The 20,194-nt window shown below is 40.8% G+C and overlaps 1 protein-coding gene across 1 annotated transcript in view; it reads left to right on the top strand.

Moving 5' to 3' along the window:
• Positions 1-661: 661 nt before the first annotated feature.
• Positions 662-20,194, top strand: part of LOC140191596 (protein HEG-like) — a 70,449-nt gene continuing 50,916 nt past the window's right edge. The window contains exons 1-2 of the mRNA XM_072249135.1: positions 662-725; positions 843-945. Of these exons, the coding sequence (XP_072105236.1) occupies positions 864-945 (82 nt within the window). The 5' untranslated portion in view covers positions 662-725; positions 843-863. The remainder of the gene's footprint in view (positions 726-842; positions 946-20,194) is intronic.

Raw genomic sequence — 20,194 nt, 5'->3', positions numbered from 1 at the left:
ATTTATTACACTGTAAGCCATTAATTTGCATCAGCAGTATCAGCAGTAGCCTTTCTCCACTGATCTAATATTTTGCCAGTAGTTTATTGTATCTCCTTTATTGTAGGCAATTATTCCATATCTATACACAGTACAATGTTTAAATATCGAGAAGTAAAGTTTACAAATGTTAACCCTTCAGCATAGAGACATTCAAGTAATACACCATGGAAATAGGCCTTTCGGCCCAATTCGTCTATGCCCACAAAGACGTCCTAACAAGCTAGCCCATCCATTTACCTCTCTGAGAGCTTTTCTGGCTCGACCGCTTGCTCTGGCAGCTCATTCCATCCTCTGAGTGGAGTTTCTCCCCCGGATCCCTTTCAAATCTTCCCCCACTCACTTTGAAAGTTTATATGAGTCATATTATATATATATGTATATATAAACAAACTTCTAGCTTTTTGTACCACACTGGCAACATTGCTGACATCCAAATTCCAGTGACTTATTTTTTTAAAAAATGCCTCAATTAGGAATTGTCGACTCCAAGTATTTGGAGAACGTGGAACTACAACATGCATGGGAGTCACGTATGCCGAGGGACAGAAGCTGCTATCTCTCCAGCGCTGTGCCTTTAAGACCGGCAGGAGGTGGAGTCTGACGCGCTGTAACTGCTACAGCTGTTGAAAGTGACCAGAACCGAGTTTGTTCAGCACCTGTGTGTAGGCGTTGGGCACGAAGCCGTGAGTGTCTTCAGATCGCGGTCAGAATAAAACAACAGCGTCTGTAACAGACGGTGGTGGCGGCGGCTAGATACACAGATAGCTTTGTAATTCAAATTATTTTTATTCCTCCTCCAGTCTAACAAGAAGCTGGCGACGATGATGCGCGGCGCCACATCGAGTTGCCTTTTCATTTTTATCTGCTCCATGGCAGCTCTTTGCAAGAGCAGCACGGCCACGGGTAGGTCATGTCAAATGTGCATGGGGAGTAATTCGTGTGAGGGAGAGAACGTGTTGGGCGGGGGGAGGGTGAAGTAAGAGTTATACTAAACTTTATTTAAGTTTATTTATTTTTAATGTTGCCAATTGTGTTTTTGATTTTACTTCGACCAAGATATTTTGTTTTCAAGAGCACGGAATCCGCCAGGCGTAAAGTTTCATTAATCTTCTTGCAGTGATTACTGCGGTTCGCATAGCAACTGTGGAGTGACTCAAATCACCCAGGGCACTCCGCAACCGTGCCGTCTTCCTCCAGTTCTGACATGTCTACATCCCTGCCAACTCTTGTGTGCCATGTAGTTTTGTTTCTGTCACTTTATAAAAATATACATCATCTCAGCAAAGTTCGCAATATAGACGGAAAAATCTGCGCAATTAAATGACAGTGACGCCTCGTAAATCACTGGCTTTGCACTATGTTTTTCTTGGTCACTGCCAACAGTGGATTGCCCTCTCGAAACCCCTGGTCCGATTCGATTTTTCTGCATTAATCCGATTTCCCATAAATAATTAGTTCATTAGTAATCACCCAGTGGTTTACAGCGCCTTGATGTTGGAAATCAAAATCTCGCAAACGAGTTTGTTGAGTTTTTATCAAGCGGGCAGTGTTGAACGTATGAGTATCATTGCCCCTCGGGTTCTTGCTGCCGGCCCACTAAATCGGTGGATTTTCTCTTAATAGGTATATATTATTTGGCTGTAGCTAATGCGCTAACTACATTTACTTACTTTGTCTTTTGCCTATAACAACTTGAGGAAGGGAATAATTAAGTTCCATTTCAGCCGCATAGAATTCTTTTTAACTTGATGTCGCTCTCAGTGTTGTAAATGTATCCGCATCAGAATTGGGGTTAATATCACCGGCAATTTGTCGCGAAATTTGTTAACCTAGCAGCTGCAGTACATCGCAATACGTGATAATATAGGTAAAAACTGAATTACAGTAAGTATATGTAAGTAACTGTAGATCAAATAGTTAAATAGTGCAAAAAACAGAAACTTAAAAATATAGAAGTTCGATTAGCAAGTAGTCTAGTTCGATATTAATTGTACTGTAATCTTGTTCCATTCAGTTTTCTGAAAACCCTTCATTTACAGATTTGTAGCCCGTTCTAGAATTGATCTCAACCTTTCAATGCTGAAACAGTGAGAAGAGCGGTAGTGCAGTGCATTCCTGCGGGAGGCTGCCATCCTTGCTGGTCACGAATGGGACAAGCAGTACAGTAATGATTTATCTAAAACCATGGAGATTGCAATGCCGGTACACATGCTGTGAGTGACATGCATTTAACTGTGCTTGAATTAGAACAGTTGCTATCCTAGCGGTTTGCCTTGATCTGATCTTGGCCTGGGTTTGCATTCGGCTGAGGCATGAAACTACCTGACTCTGTTAGATGGTATTTGGGTTGCTAGCTGTTGCTGAGGTAGTTTGTGGCTGTTGTTCAGGAGGCTCTTCTGTGGGCTGGTGTGTGAAATATGAAGTATATTTTCGTTGGTGTGAAGAGGGTTCCTCAGTTAGTCCACGTGCTTTGAATTGACAAATGAATAAAAAAGGGGGAACAAGTTAGATACAGGAGATTGCATTTTGAAGTTTTATTTTAAAGAAAGAAGCTCTTTGTTTAAGAAACTTGATGACCAGTTGCCTGGTAGTTATAACACCATCACTATTCAGACTCTGGTTACAGCTAATCGTGGCTAGAGCATACTTGGATCAGTAGAACAGATCTTAAACCACATGAAGGAAGAGAAAATCTGCAGATGCTGGAAATCTGAGCAACACACACAAAGTGCTAGAGGAACTCAGCAAGCCAGGCAGCAGCTATGGAAAAAAAGTACAGTTGGCGTTTTGGGCTGAAACCCTTCTGCAGAACTCGGCCCGAAACGTCGACTGTGCTTTTTTTCCATGGATGCTACCTGGCCTGCTGAGTTCCTCCAGCATTTTGTGTGTATTGTTAAGACCACAAGGTTTGTGTTGAAGGGGAAAGACTGCTGTCCATTGCTATTCAGTGAAGTATGCTAGGATATACGTATGTTAGAGGAGAATAGTCTTTAATGTGTTGTTTCTGCAATGATTTCCCTGCACTTACCCTATCAAGGATCAACTTTATACTATCCTTACATACTGTATGTAGAGTTATTACTTGGAGTAGACCAAACATAATATCAAATAAAGGTCTTGATCTTTTTAATTGAGAGTTATGATCTTAAATCTGGTGTGCTTTATGATTTTTTACAAAATATTTTTTTTTACAAGCGTTTACTCCCTAGTTTCATACCACAGCAAAGTTGCTAGTTTCTTCCATTGGGGCTGGATTCTTGATTTACATTAGTACTTAAATGCAACAGTATAAGACCACGTCACCAAATCACAATCTCAATGTAACCCAAGTGTTGGGACATTCTGTAATTAGTTGTATCATATAATTGCTATTTATGGTTATTGGGTTCTACCTCTGTATACTCAAGGAAATTATAGTAACTTCCTTTATAGGTCACATCTCATACATAGTGTATAAAGTTTCATGATGTGATTGTATAAATTAGGATGGATAATCTTAATTCTATTTTAAGTGGTGGTACTATTTTGTCATGGATTCCATTCAGATTACATGTGACATTATTTATTTATTGAGATACAGCAAGGAATAGGCCTTTTCAGCCCTTTGAGCTGAGCCACCCAGCAATCCCCCAACTTCTCCTAGCCTAATCACGAGACAATTTATAATATCCAGCTAACCTACCAAGATGGGAGGAAACCGGAACACACAGAGGAAACCCACGCGGTTACGGAGAGAACACACAAACTCCTTACAGGCAGTGGTGGGAATTGAACCCTGGTCATCTATACTGTTAAGCGTTGTGCTAACCACTACACTACTGTTTTGATAGGGATTAAATGTAAGGTGCAGCTCGCCCTGTCTCCTCTCTTCTGCTGAATTAAAACTTTCAAAGGATTTCATTTGGATCAACACAGAAAATGCTTGAGGAGCTCAGTGGGTCAGGTGGCATCTATGGGGGGATGAGAATAAACAGTTGATGTTTTGGGCTGAGACCTTTCATTAGGACTGGAAAGAAAGAGGAAGGTATGGATGATAAGCAGGTCATGAGTGTGGGGGAGGTGAAAGAAAAGGAGTAAAAGGGCTAGAAAGATGAGGGAAATCAAGGATAGAAGCACGGAAGGTGATGGTTACCGGATTTTAGAGAAATTGATGCAGACCACATCAGATGGGATTACCAGGAGATGTTTCTTTAATCTGTGTCTAGCCTCAGCTTGGTAGTAGAAGAGGCCATGGAGAGACATGTCAGTGTGGGAATGAGAAGTGAAATTAAAATGGCTGGACACTGGAAGATCCTGGCTGTTAGGTGGATGGAGTGATCCCCAAATCTGCTTTGCATTTTACCAATGTAGAGGAGGTCGTATAGGATACAATAAATGACACCAATAGATTCACACGTGAAGTGCTGCCTCACCTGGAAGAACTGTTTTGGATCCTGAGTGATGGTGAGGAAGGAAGTGTAGGGGCTGGTGTGACATTATGGACTGTTGCAGGGATAAGTGCTTGGAAGCAGATCAGTTGGGAGGGCTGAACAAATGAGAGTCACATGGACAGCGATTCCATGCAGAAGGAGGGGATGGGAAGATATACCTGGTGATGGAATCCCTTTGGATTTGGTAGAAGTTGCAGAGAAAGTTATGTTGGATGTAGAAGCTTGTGTAGTTGTAGGTGAGGAAAAGGGAACCCCATCCCCTTATTGGGTGAGGAGAGCAGGCATGTGGAAATGGAGGAGTTGCGGGTGAGGGCTGCTTTGAGAGCAGAGGAGTAGAACCCTCGTGTTTCTGAAGAGACGGGGACATCTTGAGAACAACCTCATGAGAACAGATGGGATAGAGATAGAATAACTGAGAAGAGAATAGCATCCTTGCAAGTGACAGGGTAGGAAGAGGTGTTGTCATGGTAACCGTGGAATTTGATGGTGAAATTGATAGGTGCGGGAAGTTTAGTTTAGAATTCCAAAAGGGCCCTAATTCAAACAATCAGCAGAAGTAAATCAGTGGCTCATTCACAGACATAAGTGGAGTCAGAGACATCATCCAGGACTGGAGGTTTCCTTCAAAGGCCTTGTTCTCTTTTCTTTAACACCCTTTGGCAATAGGAAATGGTTTTATGATCAGCTAATACTTTTCAAAAAGCAATTTGATTTCAAAATCGAAGTAGTGTTGGACCACAATTGAAGAAGTGTGTAATGTGTGTGCTAAGTCATATGAACACATCAAAAGGTGATATTCAGAAATTTGTTCTTACAGCAAACACTTGACTCTGCCTCATCATCTCCTGTGACTCAACTGATGACTCAGTTGCATTCATCAAGTCCACCACAACTATTGCCGTTTTTGATTAGTAAATGAATAATTTGAAAATGACTTCACCTACTTTATGTCTGAAGAATCTCTGGAGTTCTCTGCCTTGGTGGGGGGGGGGGTGTGCAGGCCAGTTGATTGGGTGTAATGAAGGATCCACACACTGAGGGATAGGGGATTTGTCTTGGAAGAGTGGATGCAACCTAGGGCAGATGAACCATGTTTGTGTTGAATGGTACGGCAGGCTTTAGACCAAGTGTCCTACTCCTGCTCTAATGTTCTTGTGTTAGTGGTGGTCAGCAGTTTCGAGCATGCATATTTTTTCTTAAACTTTTCCAAATCTTGATTTCTGTGCAATAATGAGGACAAATTTTGCTCAACAGAACTGCCAATGGGATCATGTTTTTGCTGATGTAACAGTCATCAAAGACCTTCTTAAAAGTACTTTTTGCTCATAATATTTGAAGGACTGATCAATGTCACAGAGGAGAGCAATCTTCCTGTCACGAATTACATCAGACCCACATTAAGAAGGTGACAGAAGGTTTGGTTATAAGGGCCCTTACTTACTAACACACAACTAATGGGAAGGTTTGGAACCTATAAAGAGCAATTGTACATTGGAATTAAGTCATCTGGACTGTAATGTTAATCCCAGTTACATGTTTAATAGCCTTACTATATCTCTGCTGAAAGTAATTAAAACTGTTAAGGTCTACCTTCAAGTCTTAATGATGCAGTTGAATGGATTACCCCAGTGCTCTTGTTTTGTGTTTACACTCATTGATTTCTGCTCTCCAGTGTTTTAGGAGCTTGGCGAAGGAAGTTTGATTGGAGCCAAGTTTGGCCAGGTGTATGTTTTAGTCAAACTAATAATGGGGTCTTGCAAAATTCAACGAAGATAAAGGAACAGCTTGTGTTTGTACACCGCTTTTCATGACCTCAGGTTGGCCCTCAAGTGTTTTACAGCAAGTAATGTACTTTTGAAGTGGTAGTTAATTCACACACAGCAAGCTTCCACGAATGGCAATGTGATAATGAATAATCTTTTTTCTTAGAGAAGTGTTGGCCAAGTGATTAAATACCGGCCCGGGCATGAGAGTGAATATTTTACACTTTAATCGGTGGATAGGGTACTTTATGTTATCCTTGAGGACAGACAAGTCTCAAGGTAATTGACTACTCGTCCACCCCCACTGATCAGTGCAGCATTTCCAAATGGCACCACTGAAACCTCTTTCCAAATGTGTACTCAGATCTCTGGAGTGAGACTTGAACATTATATCCTTCTGATTTAGACATGATAGCGACAAACCATTTTCCTCCTGCTGCTGACTCCTTCCTTAAAAACAAGGCCTATAAATATGCATTGTATGTGTCTTCAGTTACTGCTCGCAATGAAGGGTCTCTGCCCAAACCATCAACTGTTATTCCCCTCCATCATTGCTGCCTGACCTGCTGAATTCTGCCAACACTGTGTGTGTGTGTGTGTGTGTGTGTGTGTGTGTGTGTCTATAGTTACTGTTTGTGTGTTCAACCATGCTTGGCTGGAAGGTGACTTTTTTTTGCCTCTCTAATGTAGTTTTGATATTTAGGTGTCACTGGGAGAACAGATGGAGCAAGTGGCAAAACTGGCAGATGCAGGTGTATGACTATCAGGTGTACTAATGTATAGGTATTCACTTTGGTAGGAAATGTGGCGTATTATGTAAGTGATGTTAAATTGCAGTCAGCATTCCCAATGAGACTTGGCTGTTCGCTTACAGCCTTCACTGAAACCAGTAAGTAGCTAAGGAGACAATGGTATGCTGGCCTTCATAGCAAGAGGATTTGAGTACAGGGGCAAGGATGGTCCTACAGTACTGTGCAAAACTCTTAGGCACATATATATAGCTAGGGTGCCCAAGACTTTTGCACAGTACTGTATTTGTCAACATGGAGAGGAGAGAGAGCTTGTAAATCTGGCGGGAGCAAAGGATGTTGGAAATGGTGAGGGTGGAGTGCTATGCAAGGGGTGTGGGATAGGTGGCAGAGGAGGAGTGCCAGATGCGGGGGGGTAGGCGGTTGCGTAGGTGCAGACACACCGAGCCCTGAGACACTGGGCAAGGACATTTGATTCTGAACAATTGGTTTATTGATTATTACAGAATGTCTCTCTGGTGCTTCCTGCTCCCTCCCGTCTCCCTTCCCCCTCTCCCCACCATGATTCCCCTCACCTTGCTCCCTTCCCACTCTCAGTCCATAATAGAGACCCATATCAGAATCTGGTTTATCATCACTCACATATATCATGAAATTTGTTTTTTTTTGTGGCAGCAGTATAGTGCAATACAGAAATTATTACAGTACTATGCAAAAGTCTTAGACTTCCTAGCTATATATATGTGCCCAAGACTTTTGCATAGAACTCCATTACATTTTTACAAAGCTTAGTGTGATAGATGATGTGTAGTTTATTCTTTCACAGATAAGGAGGCAAACTTCATAGACTGAATGCAATGAAAGATTGGCCAGGGATAGTGGGACAGCCCTATGAGTTAAGATTAGTGAGCACAAATTCAGTCAATTTAAGAGTTTAGAATAACCGGGGGACTGGGGGTGGGGTGGGGTGGGGTGGAATCTCAGTAAAGCTTAGCAAATCCTGACCGTGATGGACAGACTGGATTCAGAGAGGATGTTTCCCCTGACAGGTGGCTGGAAGGGAGGTTCTTTGTCTCATGTTATGGGGTAAGAGGTCTGAGGGAAGAAACATCTTCATTCAGAGAATGCTGAACCTGGGCTGTTTGTTTAGAAAAAGATAAATTTCTTTGCATCAAAGGCATACAGGAGCATGGGTGTATGAACAGGAATGTAATATTCAGGTAAATGCTTACTGTGATTGTGTGTATGGTGGAGCAGGTTTGAAGAGCTGATGGTCTTATCCTTATTTTCTGTGTTTCTAAGTTGGGCATGTAGTTGACCTGGGAAGATGGTGATGAGCTACACTATTCAAAGAGAAATGCCAGTTTTGACAATTCTGTTTAGCTGTTAACTGTGGCCACATTGCTGGACCTCCAAGTGGAGAAATCAATTATGTTGGTTTAGAACTGGAGTCGCATACAGACCAGATAGGGAATGAAGCAGTTTGTGTTATCTTCCATTACCAACTGTGTTTCCAGGTGTAAAAAAAATAAATTTAACCTTCTGGTGGGATTTCAACCCCCACTTTCGGGTAATAAGTCCAGGCCCCTCTGTGTTGCATTCAGTGATGTTGCCTCTGCACATTGAAACCTAGAACATTTGTCCACTAACATAACCACGGCACTGCAGAACAAAATGCAGTGGTGGTTCAGTTTTGGATGGAAGGTGGTGTTACAGCCACCAGTGTATATTTGTTAAACAAGCTCTCTGGGAACTGACCATAATGCATCATTGTGTCTTCTGGCACTTAAAGTGTTAAGCACCAATCCCTACACTCTGCTCGCCTTTTGTTTGGGGCGGATATATTATGTGGCGCTTCCTCGAGCAACTCATCATCTAAAGGTGGTGTTAATTATAACATTTATAGAACATGGAACATTACAGCACAGTATAGCCCATGATGTTGTGCTGACCTTTTAACGTTCTCCAAGATCAATGTAACCCTTCCCTTCATCCTTCCTTACATAATCTTCCTATTTTATAGAACATATTTGAGTTTTGAAGTTGAATATGAACTAGTTATCTCAAAAGATGAAGGGATAGCTGACCAAAATGCAAACGCTATTTCTTTATTAATTCCACAGGGATTAATAGATAATAATTCAATAGATATCGATTTAAAGTACCCCAAAGAAACAGCTTTAGTATTTGTAAATACAAGAGATTCTGCAGATGCTGGAAATCTTGGGCAACACACACAAGATACTGGAGGAACTCAGCAAGTAAGGCAGCAGCTATTGAGGGGAATAAACAGTCTGTTCGGGCCACAACCCTTCATATTCCCCTCCATAGATGCTGCCTGACTTGCTGAGATCCTCCAGTATTTTGTGCGTGTTGCTTTAGTGTTCGTCGTGGGCTGATTTGCTGGTGACATTGGACTTCATAAAATGGAAATCAGCTGAAGTCAGTCTCCAGGAGACTTTTAGCACTAGACTTCGAGGGTTTTTGGATTCTGTAGTTTTGAATGTGGCATGCTTTGTTCAGGTCTTGCCAGTTGTTCTGCAAGACCTTTTAACATCCTCTGATCACTAGTAGAAAACCAGATCTAAAGCAGGTAAGGTCCATTTTGGTAACTCTTAGCACTAAGCTGCTGAGAACAACTAATTAGTCATTGAGGCTGGGAGTTTTTTCTAAATATGCCTGGTTTAGTAGCTACCTGGTTAAAATCGCTGAGCTGGCAGAGTCATGAGAGAGTTTATTTTTCTTAATTTGTGTGTGCATAGACACACAGAAAAGGGATGAGATTGACAGAACTGGTTTTGGTCAAAACAAAGGTTGGTGTTATGTATTCAGAATTGTTTGGATCAGTGCTGTGCATATGTCAATTCATGTGCGGATTTGGACGTTGTTTATTTGACAACTGCATTGCAAATTTCCAGTGCTCTTCTTTAAATATTTATTCCTGTAATCCAAATAGGAAAATGTTTAATTATGTAAGTTTTCCACCTCATACTTAGTGAGCAGATTTATGGTTGTGTTAAATCTCTATGTTATATGTGAAGGGATTATAGCCTGGAAATTCATTGCTAGTTAATAGCCCTTTATAAGAGCATCTGCACATTGTACTCTGCCACTAATACTCAGTCCCATTGACATCCACGGAATGATTTTGAGGCAGAGAACAATATGCTGACACTTTTTTTGCAGATCCAGTCTAATCAGAAACATTTTTTTTTAAAAAAAGATCAAAATTAAAGCAGCTGCTGGAAATTTGAACTAAAAAGCAAAAATGTTGGAAATGATCAGCTAGCTGGGGGAGGTGGGGAGATTAGCCAAGTGGAATCAGAGTTAATGTTTTGGGTCAATGGTGATTATGGATAGTGGTCTCCTGTAGGCAAGTGCCACAATTTGGGAATGAAACTTGAAACTTTCCTCACAGATGTTGCCTGGCTCCTACTGTGCGGAAATTTGTTGGGCACTTGTGTTGGGGGAGATTGAGTCACTGATGTGACAATCCATGGAATTCTTCAAAAGAGCTTTTGGTGGCTGCTCTTAATTGGGGAATGCATTAACTTAGTGACCAAATGGGTATCTGAACGAAATAATGAACTATTAGGAGCCCGGTGTTCTCTCTACTGAACTTGCCTGGCCCGCGGAATGTTTCCAGCAATTTTTGTTTCTGTTTCACATTTCTAGCATCTGCAGATATCTTTTTTTGTGTTACCTTTTCCATCCCTGGACTATTTCTGATGCAACTTTAGTTTTCCTCCTGCCACAAAAGTTGGGCTTTCTGAACATTCTCCTTTTATTTTCTTTCCACCAACTATTTTCTCTGTCTCAGTTTCCGCAGGATATGCCCCTCTTCGTGTCACCCTATCTGCATTTCCTTTTGCCAGGATAACTGCAATCAACAGGCTTTCATTCTTTCCCTGTATCAACATGACTGTATCATTCATCATCTCCAAGTCTCCACCCTTCCTTCAGATGTGTTCTCTCATCGCTTTCCCTGCTCTGCAGGTTGAAACATGGTCATTTTCTTAATATTCCATTCTCTGAAGAAGGCCACAGTGTTGTGATTTTTGTTTAGCACCAGGGCTAGTTACTGGGTTAAATGTAGGGGATGGCTCGTAAAATTTCTGGTGGGCCTCACATCCTCTGGAGTGAAGTCCTTCAGCCTGAACCACTCCACTGAAATCTCATTTCTAACTTTGCTTTGCCGTGCATGTTATGTTTTGTAACTTACAAACATAAAACTAATTGAAAGGAAAACAAGGGATCTGGGAATGAGAGTCTAACTTCGTTTTTCACTTTAAGTGAGATGGATACGTATGACATGGCGGCCTAATGATGCATGCCATTTACGCACCTTTACATATAACCCACAATGCATTATGTATGTAAACAACAAAGAATGCTTAATCAAGCAATATGTTTACAATATTGCTTATATATTATTGAAATATTAAATATCCAACAGTGCACATCCCTGTGTCATTAGCCCCCACTCCTGCCCACAGTGGCTCTGTTGGCTCTGACTCATCCAATGATGCAGCACCCAGATGCATTTCCATGTTTTGATAGCTGCATGTAATTTTTGAAAAGCAAAAATGTAACTTCCGTATGGTTAACATGTTAGGGGGAGTGAAGGGGTTGGGTGGAAGAAGTCCTCCAAATAGGCCTTCAAAGGTGTTTTATCAGAGCTTAGAAGTTAAAACAAAACAATTCAAGCACTGGAAATGTAATATTCAAGATATTATCTGTTTGTACCCTGATTCTGAAAGAATACCGACTGCTTGCATTTTGAAAGTGACGTTCACACTGTATCTTCTAGTTCATGGTAGTCTAGAGTCGAAGAAATTTGGAGCAGGGGAACAGGCTCTTGGCCCGCTGTGTCTGTGCTGACTGTCAACCACTTGTTTACACCTATCCTACACTAATGCCATTATTTTATCTCCCCATATTCTCATCAATTTCACCCAGATTCTACCACGCCTGCACACTGGGAACAGTTTACAGGCGTGGTAGAATCTAGGTGAAATTGATGAGAATATGGCGAGATAAAATAATGGCATTAATGTAGAATTGGTAACTATGCAGACCTATGCAGAGAATTTGTTTTTATAATAGGGTGGAAATTTATTCAAGTGAAGGATCAGCATTTGGAAGCCTCTATTGGTGATTTTTATGTGCCATTTTGTTGGTGTTACTGTCCCAGCTTGCTCCAGTTGGTAGATTAATTGGTCATTGTAAGTTGTCCTGTGATTAGGCAGGGGTTAAGTAGGCGGGTTTCTGCGGCTCGTTGCACTGGAAGAGTCAGTTCCACTCTATCTCCAAATGAAAGTAAAATAAAGCAGATTCAGAAAGTAACTTTATTTTGAATCGAGGGAAACAATTTGTTATAATGTTAAGATTTCTTTCTCTTGTTTAATCCATGAATACAGTTCACTGACAGCCTTTAAACTTCATCTATACTGTATAGTGTAGACAGAAAAACAAATGAAACAAATTGGCAATACTGTTTTTAAAAAAAATCTGAGATAAGACTGTAAATACTGAAATGAAGATTGACAGTTCAGTTACTATAACCCAGTCACTCAGGACACTGTGTATCTCTGAGCATTAAAGAGAGACTTCCGTTCCTGTTCAGTCTTTTCATATCCCCTTTAGAGTGTCCAGAAGCACTGCAATCAGAAGTAACTTTGAAGTGAGGCCAGTAATGTAATGTAGGAAACAAACATAACATGCCACAAGCTCAAATACGGAACAATATGATGATGAATTTGTTTAGATATGTAGATTTCAGCAGTAGATATTAACTAGGACACTGGGTCATCTCCTCCCTGGTTCTTTAAGTTGGTGCCCTGGAATATTTTGAGTCAGAAAGAACAAAGGAGGCTTGGAATTAATGTCCTATCTGTAAAATGGCAATTCTGGCTAGTACAGCTTCCCCTTACCACTGGGGATTTGAGTCCATGTCTCAAGTGGGATTGGGGTCCAGTGTGTCTCAACTCCAGAGCCAGAAAGCAGCCAACTGATTTGAAATGTGCTTTTAAATGCAAATGTGATGATTTGCTCTGATGCTTATAACTACTGGTCCTTGGAGAAATGTTTTGTTTTGCATTTTTTGAAGCTTGATGGGTCAAAAAGAATTTGAAAGCTGTATTTTTTTTCCTCTTCAACTGACAGTATAATTTATGCCTTGTGTGTTGTCTGAACCTGTGTACCTGTGATGCTGCAGAAAGAAAGCTTTTCTTTGTACCCGTACCTCGCCATACTTCTGCATATGACAATAAAATCAACTTGAATTAGTTGGAATTAGTGAGGTTGACGTAAGGAATATCAATGTGTTTCTCTGGTTGTTTTAGTAGCTGTCAAATAAAGAAATACAAATACAGTAGATTCCAGTTAATTGGGCCATCAGGGCAGCTGCTTATTTGGGACAATTCTTAAAGAACAGAATCTAATTGAGAAAATAACTGGGATTCCCTTTATTTATTTGGGACACTCTACCACTTAATTGGGACAGGAGACTGTTGTAGAACAGTTTCTAACCAGCATCAGTCACATGCACTTGTGTGGCCGTTAGACACTACACCGTGCTTCGAGTAAACAGGTTTTAAATAGTGTCAGTTGTATGTGTCTGTGTTCAAAAAGCAGTGATTTTTGTCACTGATAGTTGGTGAGAAATAAGCAGTAAGATAATTTAGAACTGTTTTGATCTCTGTGGTTTCAAGCATTCGGGCCCGGAGATGCTAGAAACAAACAGGAGTAAATTTGAAACAGTTTCTCTACCTCAACAAGTTAGGAACTACAAAGAATTTGAAAGTATTGATAATCCTTTCGAATGGTACAAGAAAAATGAAGATTTGGAGGATGCAATCGTTAACAGCATTGCTTGAAAGGAGTGCATTATCTGCACTAGGTGTCAGTGCTGATTTTGTTCATTTACAGTCAAAAAATGTAACATGGATGAATTCCTCTGGCGATACATATTAGAAATTAATACTACTGCCACTGCTAATACTAGTATTTCTCGTAACACAGTTTTATTGTATTGTAGTAGTATTGTAGCCTGCACCCCAGCTGCTTCTGTGTCCCTACTGCTCCAGAGTCGGCAGATCCAGAATTGGCCTCTACAGTCCTCAACGTTCACACTGTTGCTCCGGAGGACTCTTCTTCCCTCCTGATCTTCGCAAGCGACGAACCAGCCATCATCATCATCAGTAGTATTGGTAGTGTTTTAATTTGTTTTGTATTTCATTTAAATTTATAATTTTGTTACTCAGTTTCTTTTCTATACCTTTTTAACTATTTCCAGGAAACTTCAGCAAATTGGGGCAGCCACTTAATCAGGCCAAAATGTACTGGTCCCGATGTGTCCCAATTAACTGGAATCCACTGTACATTTTTTTTCATGTGATATTTGGCTCACCCTCTACCAACATCCCTTTTGACTTAGTGAGTCAGACTTTCATTGCAAACGGTATAGTGGAAAAATGACGTAATTTTGTTATAAAAAGGGACGTTTCTCAGTTGGGCAGGTTTCCAAGCAAGCCAAAAGATGGAGGAAGCCAAAAAAACATAGAGTTGCTGGCATGTCTTTGTTATGAGTTTGAGGAAATTTGGTATATCACCAAGAACTCTTATACATTTCTACAGATGTATAATGGAGCGCATTCTGACAGAATGCATTACAGCGTGGTATGGAGGCTCCAGTGCATAGGATCAGAAGAGGCTGCAGAGGGATGTAGCCAAACACAGCTCCATCACAAGCACAGCCCTCCCCACCACCGAGGATGTTTTCAAGAGGTGGTGCCACAAGAAGACGATGTCTATCATTAAGGACCCTCACCATCTGGGACATGCCCTCTTCACGTTACTGCCATCAGGGAGGAGGTTTAGGAGCCTGAAGGCTCGAACTTAATGATTTAGTAACATCTTCTTCCCATCTAACATTAGATTTCTGAATGGCCCATGAACACTATCTCATCATTTGTTTTCTTTTGGCACTATGCATTTATTTTTGTAATTTATAGATTTTTATGAGGGGTATAGATAGGGTAAATGCATGCAGACTTTTGGGTGAGGCTAGAACTAGAGGTCATAGGGTTAATGTGAAAAGTGAGATAGTTCCGAGGAATCTGATTGGTGGAAATGGGCTGGGTGTAGACAGCTGGGACCAATTGGTGGGGGGGGGGGGGGAGTTTCATCTGTGGCTTTCAGTGGTTTATTGAATCTATCTGGTTTTTGAATGGACATATTTAGAATTAAAACCAGTAGGAACTTGGTGACTTAAATTTTCCTTAATTCTCCTTTGAGGAATTTTTTTAGATGTTAAACAAGTTCTTACTTCTGTTTTGATCATTGTTACCCACTTCCTAAAACAACTTTTTTTTAAAAAGCCAAATTGTGCATCTTGCTAAATGTGTTCCCACTATTGTTTGAACTTCAAGTTAACATCAAAAAGTTACACATTTTTGCTGTTTGATGCAAAACACTGATCAGAACCAGGTTTATTATCACTGTCTTGTATGACATGAAATTTGTTGTTTTGTGGCAATTACAAAATAAGTAGTGCAAAAATAAGGAGTAATGAGGTAGTGTTTATGGACTGTTCAGAAATCTGATGACAGAGGGGAAGAAACTGTTTCTGAATCATTGAGTGTGGGTATTAAAGCTCCCTCTATCTCCTCCCTGATGGTAGTAATGAGAAGAAGGCATGTCCTGTATGGTGAGGGTCCTTCATGATGGACACTGCCTTCTTGAGGTACCATCTTTTGAAGATGTTCTTGATGTTCTCTTGATGGAACTGGCTGAGTCTGCAGCCTCTTGTGATCCTTTGTATTGGAGGCTCTATGCCAGACTGTGATGCAACTAGTCAGAATGCTCTCCACTGTAGATCTGTAGAAACTTGCAAGAGTCTTTGGCAACATAGCAAATTTTTTAATGAGTAGAGCTACTGGCATGCCAAGGCCAATTTGACAACACTTCTCTGTTACACGGATTACTCATTAGTAATGATGATCAGTTGGGCACAGAAAGAATCTGTGTTTATGACAAGTACCTTTTATCTTAGCTGAAGAGTTTGTGAACTTACGCAACCGAATACCTGCGTGCAGACTTACTAAATTTCCCAGACTCTCCATGAGCAGTCAAAGAAGAAGGAAGGTAATACCTGGGAAAGTAGTCTACACTGCAATGTGGGGTCCTCCATGTTCGCGATGGTTGGTCTCCAGAAACTTGTCTCGCTGCTTTGCATTTGAAGCTGCTTACTTTTAAACACTTAAGCTGTAGGTCATCTCACTGACCTGTGTCATCTTTAAATTGGCTCTGATCCAAGCCGGCATCCATTTATTGCTCGCTTTCACAAGAGATTACTGGTAATTTATGGCCCTTTGTTCTAAATCAGTTACCAAACCAGTAACCAGCTCGAAACACTCAGAGCAGACACAGACCCCACCAGTCACAAACCTGCATGTTATATCATACCAAAGAACACCTCACAAATAACTTCTTATTTGGAAATTCCCTCTAGTCCAGCAGATTACCTGGAGCATCGTTGTATCTACTTTAAATCATTGATTCATCCAAGCAAACCAATTCACAAAATGGAGAATACAGAGCAGTTTAACAAAATGGCAGCCTCTTACTTTGACCTCATGGCAAGAACAAAGACAATTGGTTTGTCTACTTCCACTGTCCTTGATTCATTCAAATTCATGGATTTGTAGACTGTAGTTCTTTCTGGCCAACATTTTGGACATGCAACTTCTAGTTTAGAAGGATAAGGGCTGCAGGTGTGTAGAACACAACCAACTACAAGTTGTATGGCATACTAGCCTATTGCTATGTATAAATTCTCAAGGCTCAATCCAAAGAAAGGAATATATCCTCTTGTGGGAAAGTAAAGAATGAGCAGACGTGACCTCAGAAAAAGAGGACATTTATTTATGTCTCCAATGGAATTTCTTCTCTGAGGGTTGAAAGTCTTAGAACTCTTTGCTGCCGTGAGCTATGGAAGCACAGAGCTTGTGTATGTTTGGGGCTGAAATAGATAGATGGATTTCTGTAATGAGTAAGTGAATTGAATGAAGGTTGTGGTGAAAGAATGGGAAAGTGGACTTGAGCAAAATCATATCAGCCATGAGATCCAATTGAATGGTGGCAAGTTTCAAAGGCTGTGTGGCCTCATTCCGTTCGTACTTGCCATGATCTTATGAATTAAAAAGAAAGAGGACAATATCTGTCATATCTATGATATGCTTTTTGTACTTGTGGTTCTGTTCCAAGCAACTTTCTCATTGTACCTGTACCTCACTATACTTGTGCATATGCGGTGGCACAGTAGCTTCGTGGTTAGCACAGTGCTTTGCAATGTCAGCAACCTGCGTTCATTTCCCGCCGCTTGTGTGTTCTCCCCATGAACTCTGGGACTGCATGGGTTTCCTCTGGGGGCTCCGGTTTCCTCCGCTGGTTGGTAAGTTAATTGGTCATTGTAAATTGTCCCGTGATTAGGTGAGAGTTAAATTGGGGTTTGCTGGCCAAAGCTGATCAAAAGGCCGGGAAGGCCTATTCCGCACTGAATCTTAATAAATAAATAAAATATGACAATAAACTTGACATGATCTAAAATCTATGGCTTCTTTTGTTCACAATTACCGAAGATCAATCTCTGTAGGATCATTTCAAGCTTGTACTGCTACTGATCAATTTTGGAAGGAGCATCTGGGGATACATTGGTGCCAAAACTGTTATGATTTTGGCTGATGTATGCAGCAGAGCTAAACTTCCAGTGTTGGTTAAATGTCAGCCAGAACACCAGCGATAATGCCTTAACATTCTCAAATATTAATCTATGAATTCTAGTTTTTTTTCAAAGCCTTACAGAGCCAACAGACATATTGATAAGTGGATGAAAAGAATATGAATTCAATCACATTACCGATAACTTTAAACACAAACATAACCTTCCCTAGAATAATCAAAAAGGAATGTCCAAGTGGTACATTTTCTTCTATTAATTCTTTTAATATTTTATTTCACCTGTGGGAATACATGATGCAGATGTTTCAATCAGCATTGCTGCCTGATTTCTTAATTCACGAAATGAATCCATATGTTTGCAGAACTTTTTTCTGTAACTACTCATCTATGGCTAACTTATTTTTCCAAAGGGACATGATTTTTAATGTGTGTGTGTGTGTTTTTTTTAAGGATGTATTTATGGTATTTGTAGAAATTCCATGAAGATTTTCCATAGCGTTGTTTTTATAGCTATCAAATCTCCAGGTGAAAACTGCATTTGTTTAATGAATATCATTTATCTGGAGTAGAGGTCACCACCAGTTATTACCATTAATAACTACAAGCAGGATGTTGTTCATCAGTTCACATACCTGGGGTCCATCATTAGTGACGGCCTCTCCTTGGATGCAGAAATGGGCAAGCGCATCGGGAAAGGCTGCAACAACTCTTGTCTGCCTCACCACACGAGGCTGGGAGGACTCCGACCTCTCAGTCAAAACACAAGTGGCAGTGTCACCAGCACACTGTTGTAGAGTAGCAAGACCTGGACTACAAACAGTGCCCTAAGCAGTGCCCTAGGCATTTAAGGTGCCGTTGTAACTTGTATATAGCAGTATCCAACAACAATGGAAATGAATAGTGCATTTTGGTGGTCCTGCTTACAGGGATAAATGCCAGCTTGGTCAAGGGCAAAAGGGGTTGATGCAGCACTCAGAGCACTGTTTTGAACTGCAACTTAAATCATGGGTTCAAATCCTGGCTGGGAAGGCAATCTGAGTCACAAGAGGAGAAAAATGCCACCAATGAGCCTCCATTTGTCACTGTTTTTTTTTAAATAGCTGTGCATAAGCCTAGCAGCTGTGTTTCACTTCATTGGTAGTATTCTTGTGCTTTCAAATTGCTTGTAAATCACAATGGAAGCCCTGAAGTCATGGGTAATATTTATCTAAAAGCAAGATATTTGTTCATGATTTATGATGAGGTAGGATGCGGTGTTTCTTTAAGGAGTACACAGTAAAAATGTTAATCAAGCCAGTACAGAAAAAAAATAGTGCGGCATAGTTCAGTGGTATTTCACGCACAGGAGAAAGTTTGCTGTCTGAAATATTAAGGCAAGGACAGTGATTATTTAACTTCTGAGTGTGCTTGAAGTAGAACTTCAAAGGAGGTCTCATCTCTGGAATTCAGTTAATGTAAACATATGAACTATTGTTTCTAAAATCTTTGAACGAGGAACTTGTACTTGTTCTTTATCTTTCCTCTGGTTTCTCATTTGGGTGGGAACCTTGATACTTCGCCAGCCTGTGCTATTAACTTTAATCAGTTTACATAAACAGTACTTGGCAGTGGTGCATGTTTGTGCTGCTGTGACCCTACTGGGTAGAATTCCCAATCCTTGGCAGGGATGCCGTGCTGCTTGTTGGAACCTGTCTACACGACCTAGGACCTGACTCCATGCATTTGGCACAGGGCCAGATGTTTATTATTCTCATTATTTTCATACAAATAGATTTAGGCCACTTAGCCTATTGGGTCGATGTTCTTGGAGCAGTCCCAACAGTCCTATTTTCCCCTATTGATTTCCCTGTAACCTGTTCTCTGTCACATGCCCATTAACTACCCCCTGATTCTCCCATCATTAAAGGCAATTTAATCTATCATTAGAGTTAATTTACAGCAACCAATTAACCTACCAACAAACTTGTCTTTGGGATGTAGGAGAAAACAAGAGCACCCGTGGGAAACTCACGCGGTCAGAAAAGGAGTATGCAGACTCCACAAAGTCTGAGTCTCTGAAGCTCTGTATTGTGATAATGTGCAGGGTGAGCCTGGGTCAGCCCATGCTAGACTAGCTCAGTACCATTTGCAGATTGGGATCATTTGCATAATATTACTGCAGAGCTTCTCTGCTCTCGATTAATATTATCTGAAAAGTTGCCTCAAGCCAGTTTTGACATTGTATGTAGTGATGGTGATGTCAGGTCAGGTTGAGTGCAGATTAACCTTGGCCAGGTTGGGTTTTAATTTGGAACCTGAGCAGACCTCCACTTGTTGAAATGGAAAGGAACTTGTCTGTTAAGTTGAGTAAAATTATGGTAGTGTATCAGTTAGTACGCCGCTATTACAGCTTGGGGGGTGGGGGTCAGAGTTCAGAGTTCAATTCCAACGTCCTCTGTAAGCAAGTTTGAACGTTCCTTCCCATGTG

Source organism: Mobula birostris, chromosome X, assembly GCF_030028105.1.
Source record: "Mobula birostris isolate sMobBir1 chromosome X, sMobBir1.hap1, whole genome shotgun sequence".
In the NCBI taxonomy this organism is placed as follows: Eukaryota; Metazoa; Chordata; class Chondrichthyes; order Myliobatiformes; family Myliobatidae; genus Mobula; species Mobula birostris.
Note: the sequence above shows the minus strand (reverse complement) of the source record. Positions and strands in the feature narration are given on the sequence as shown.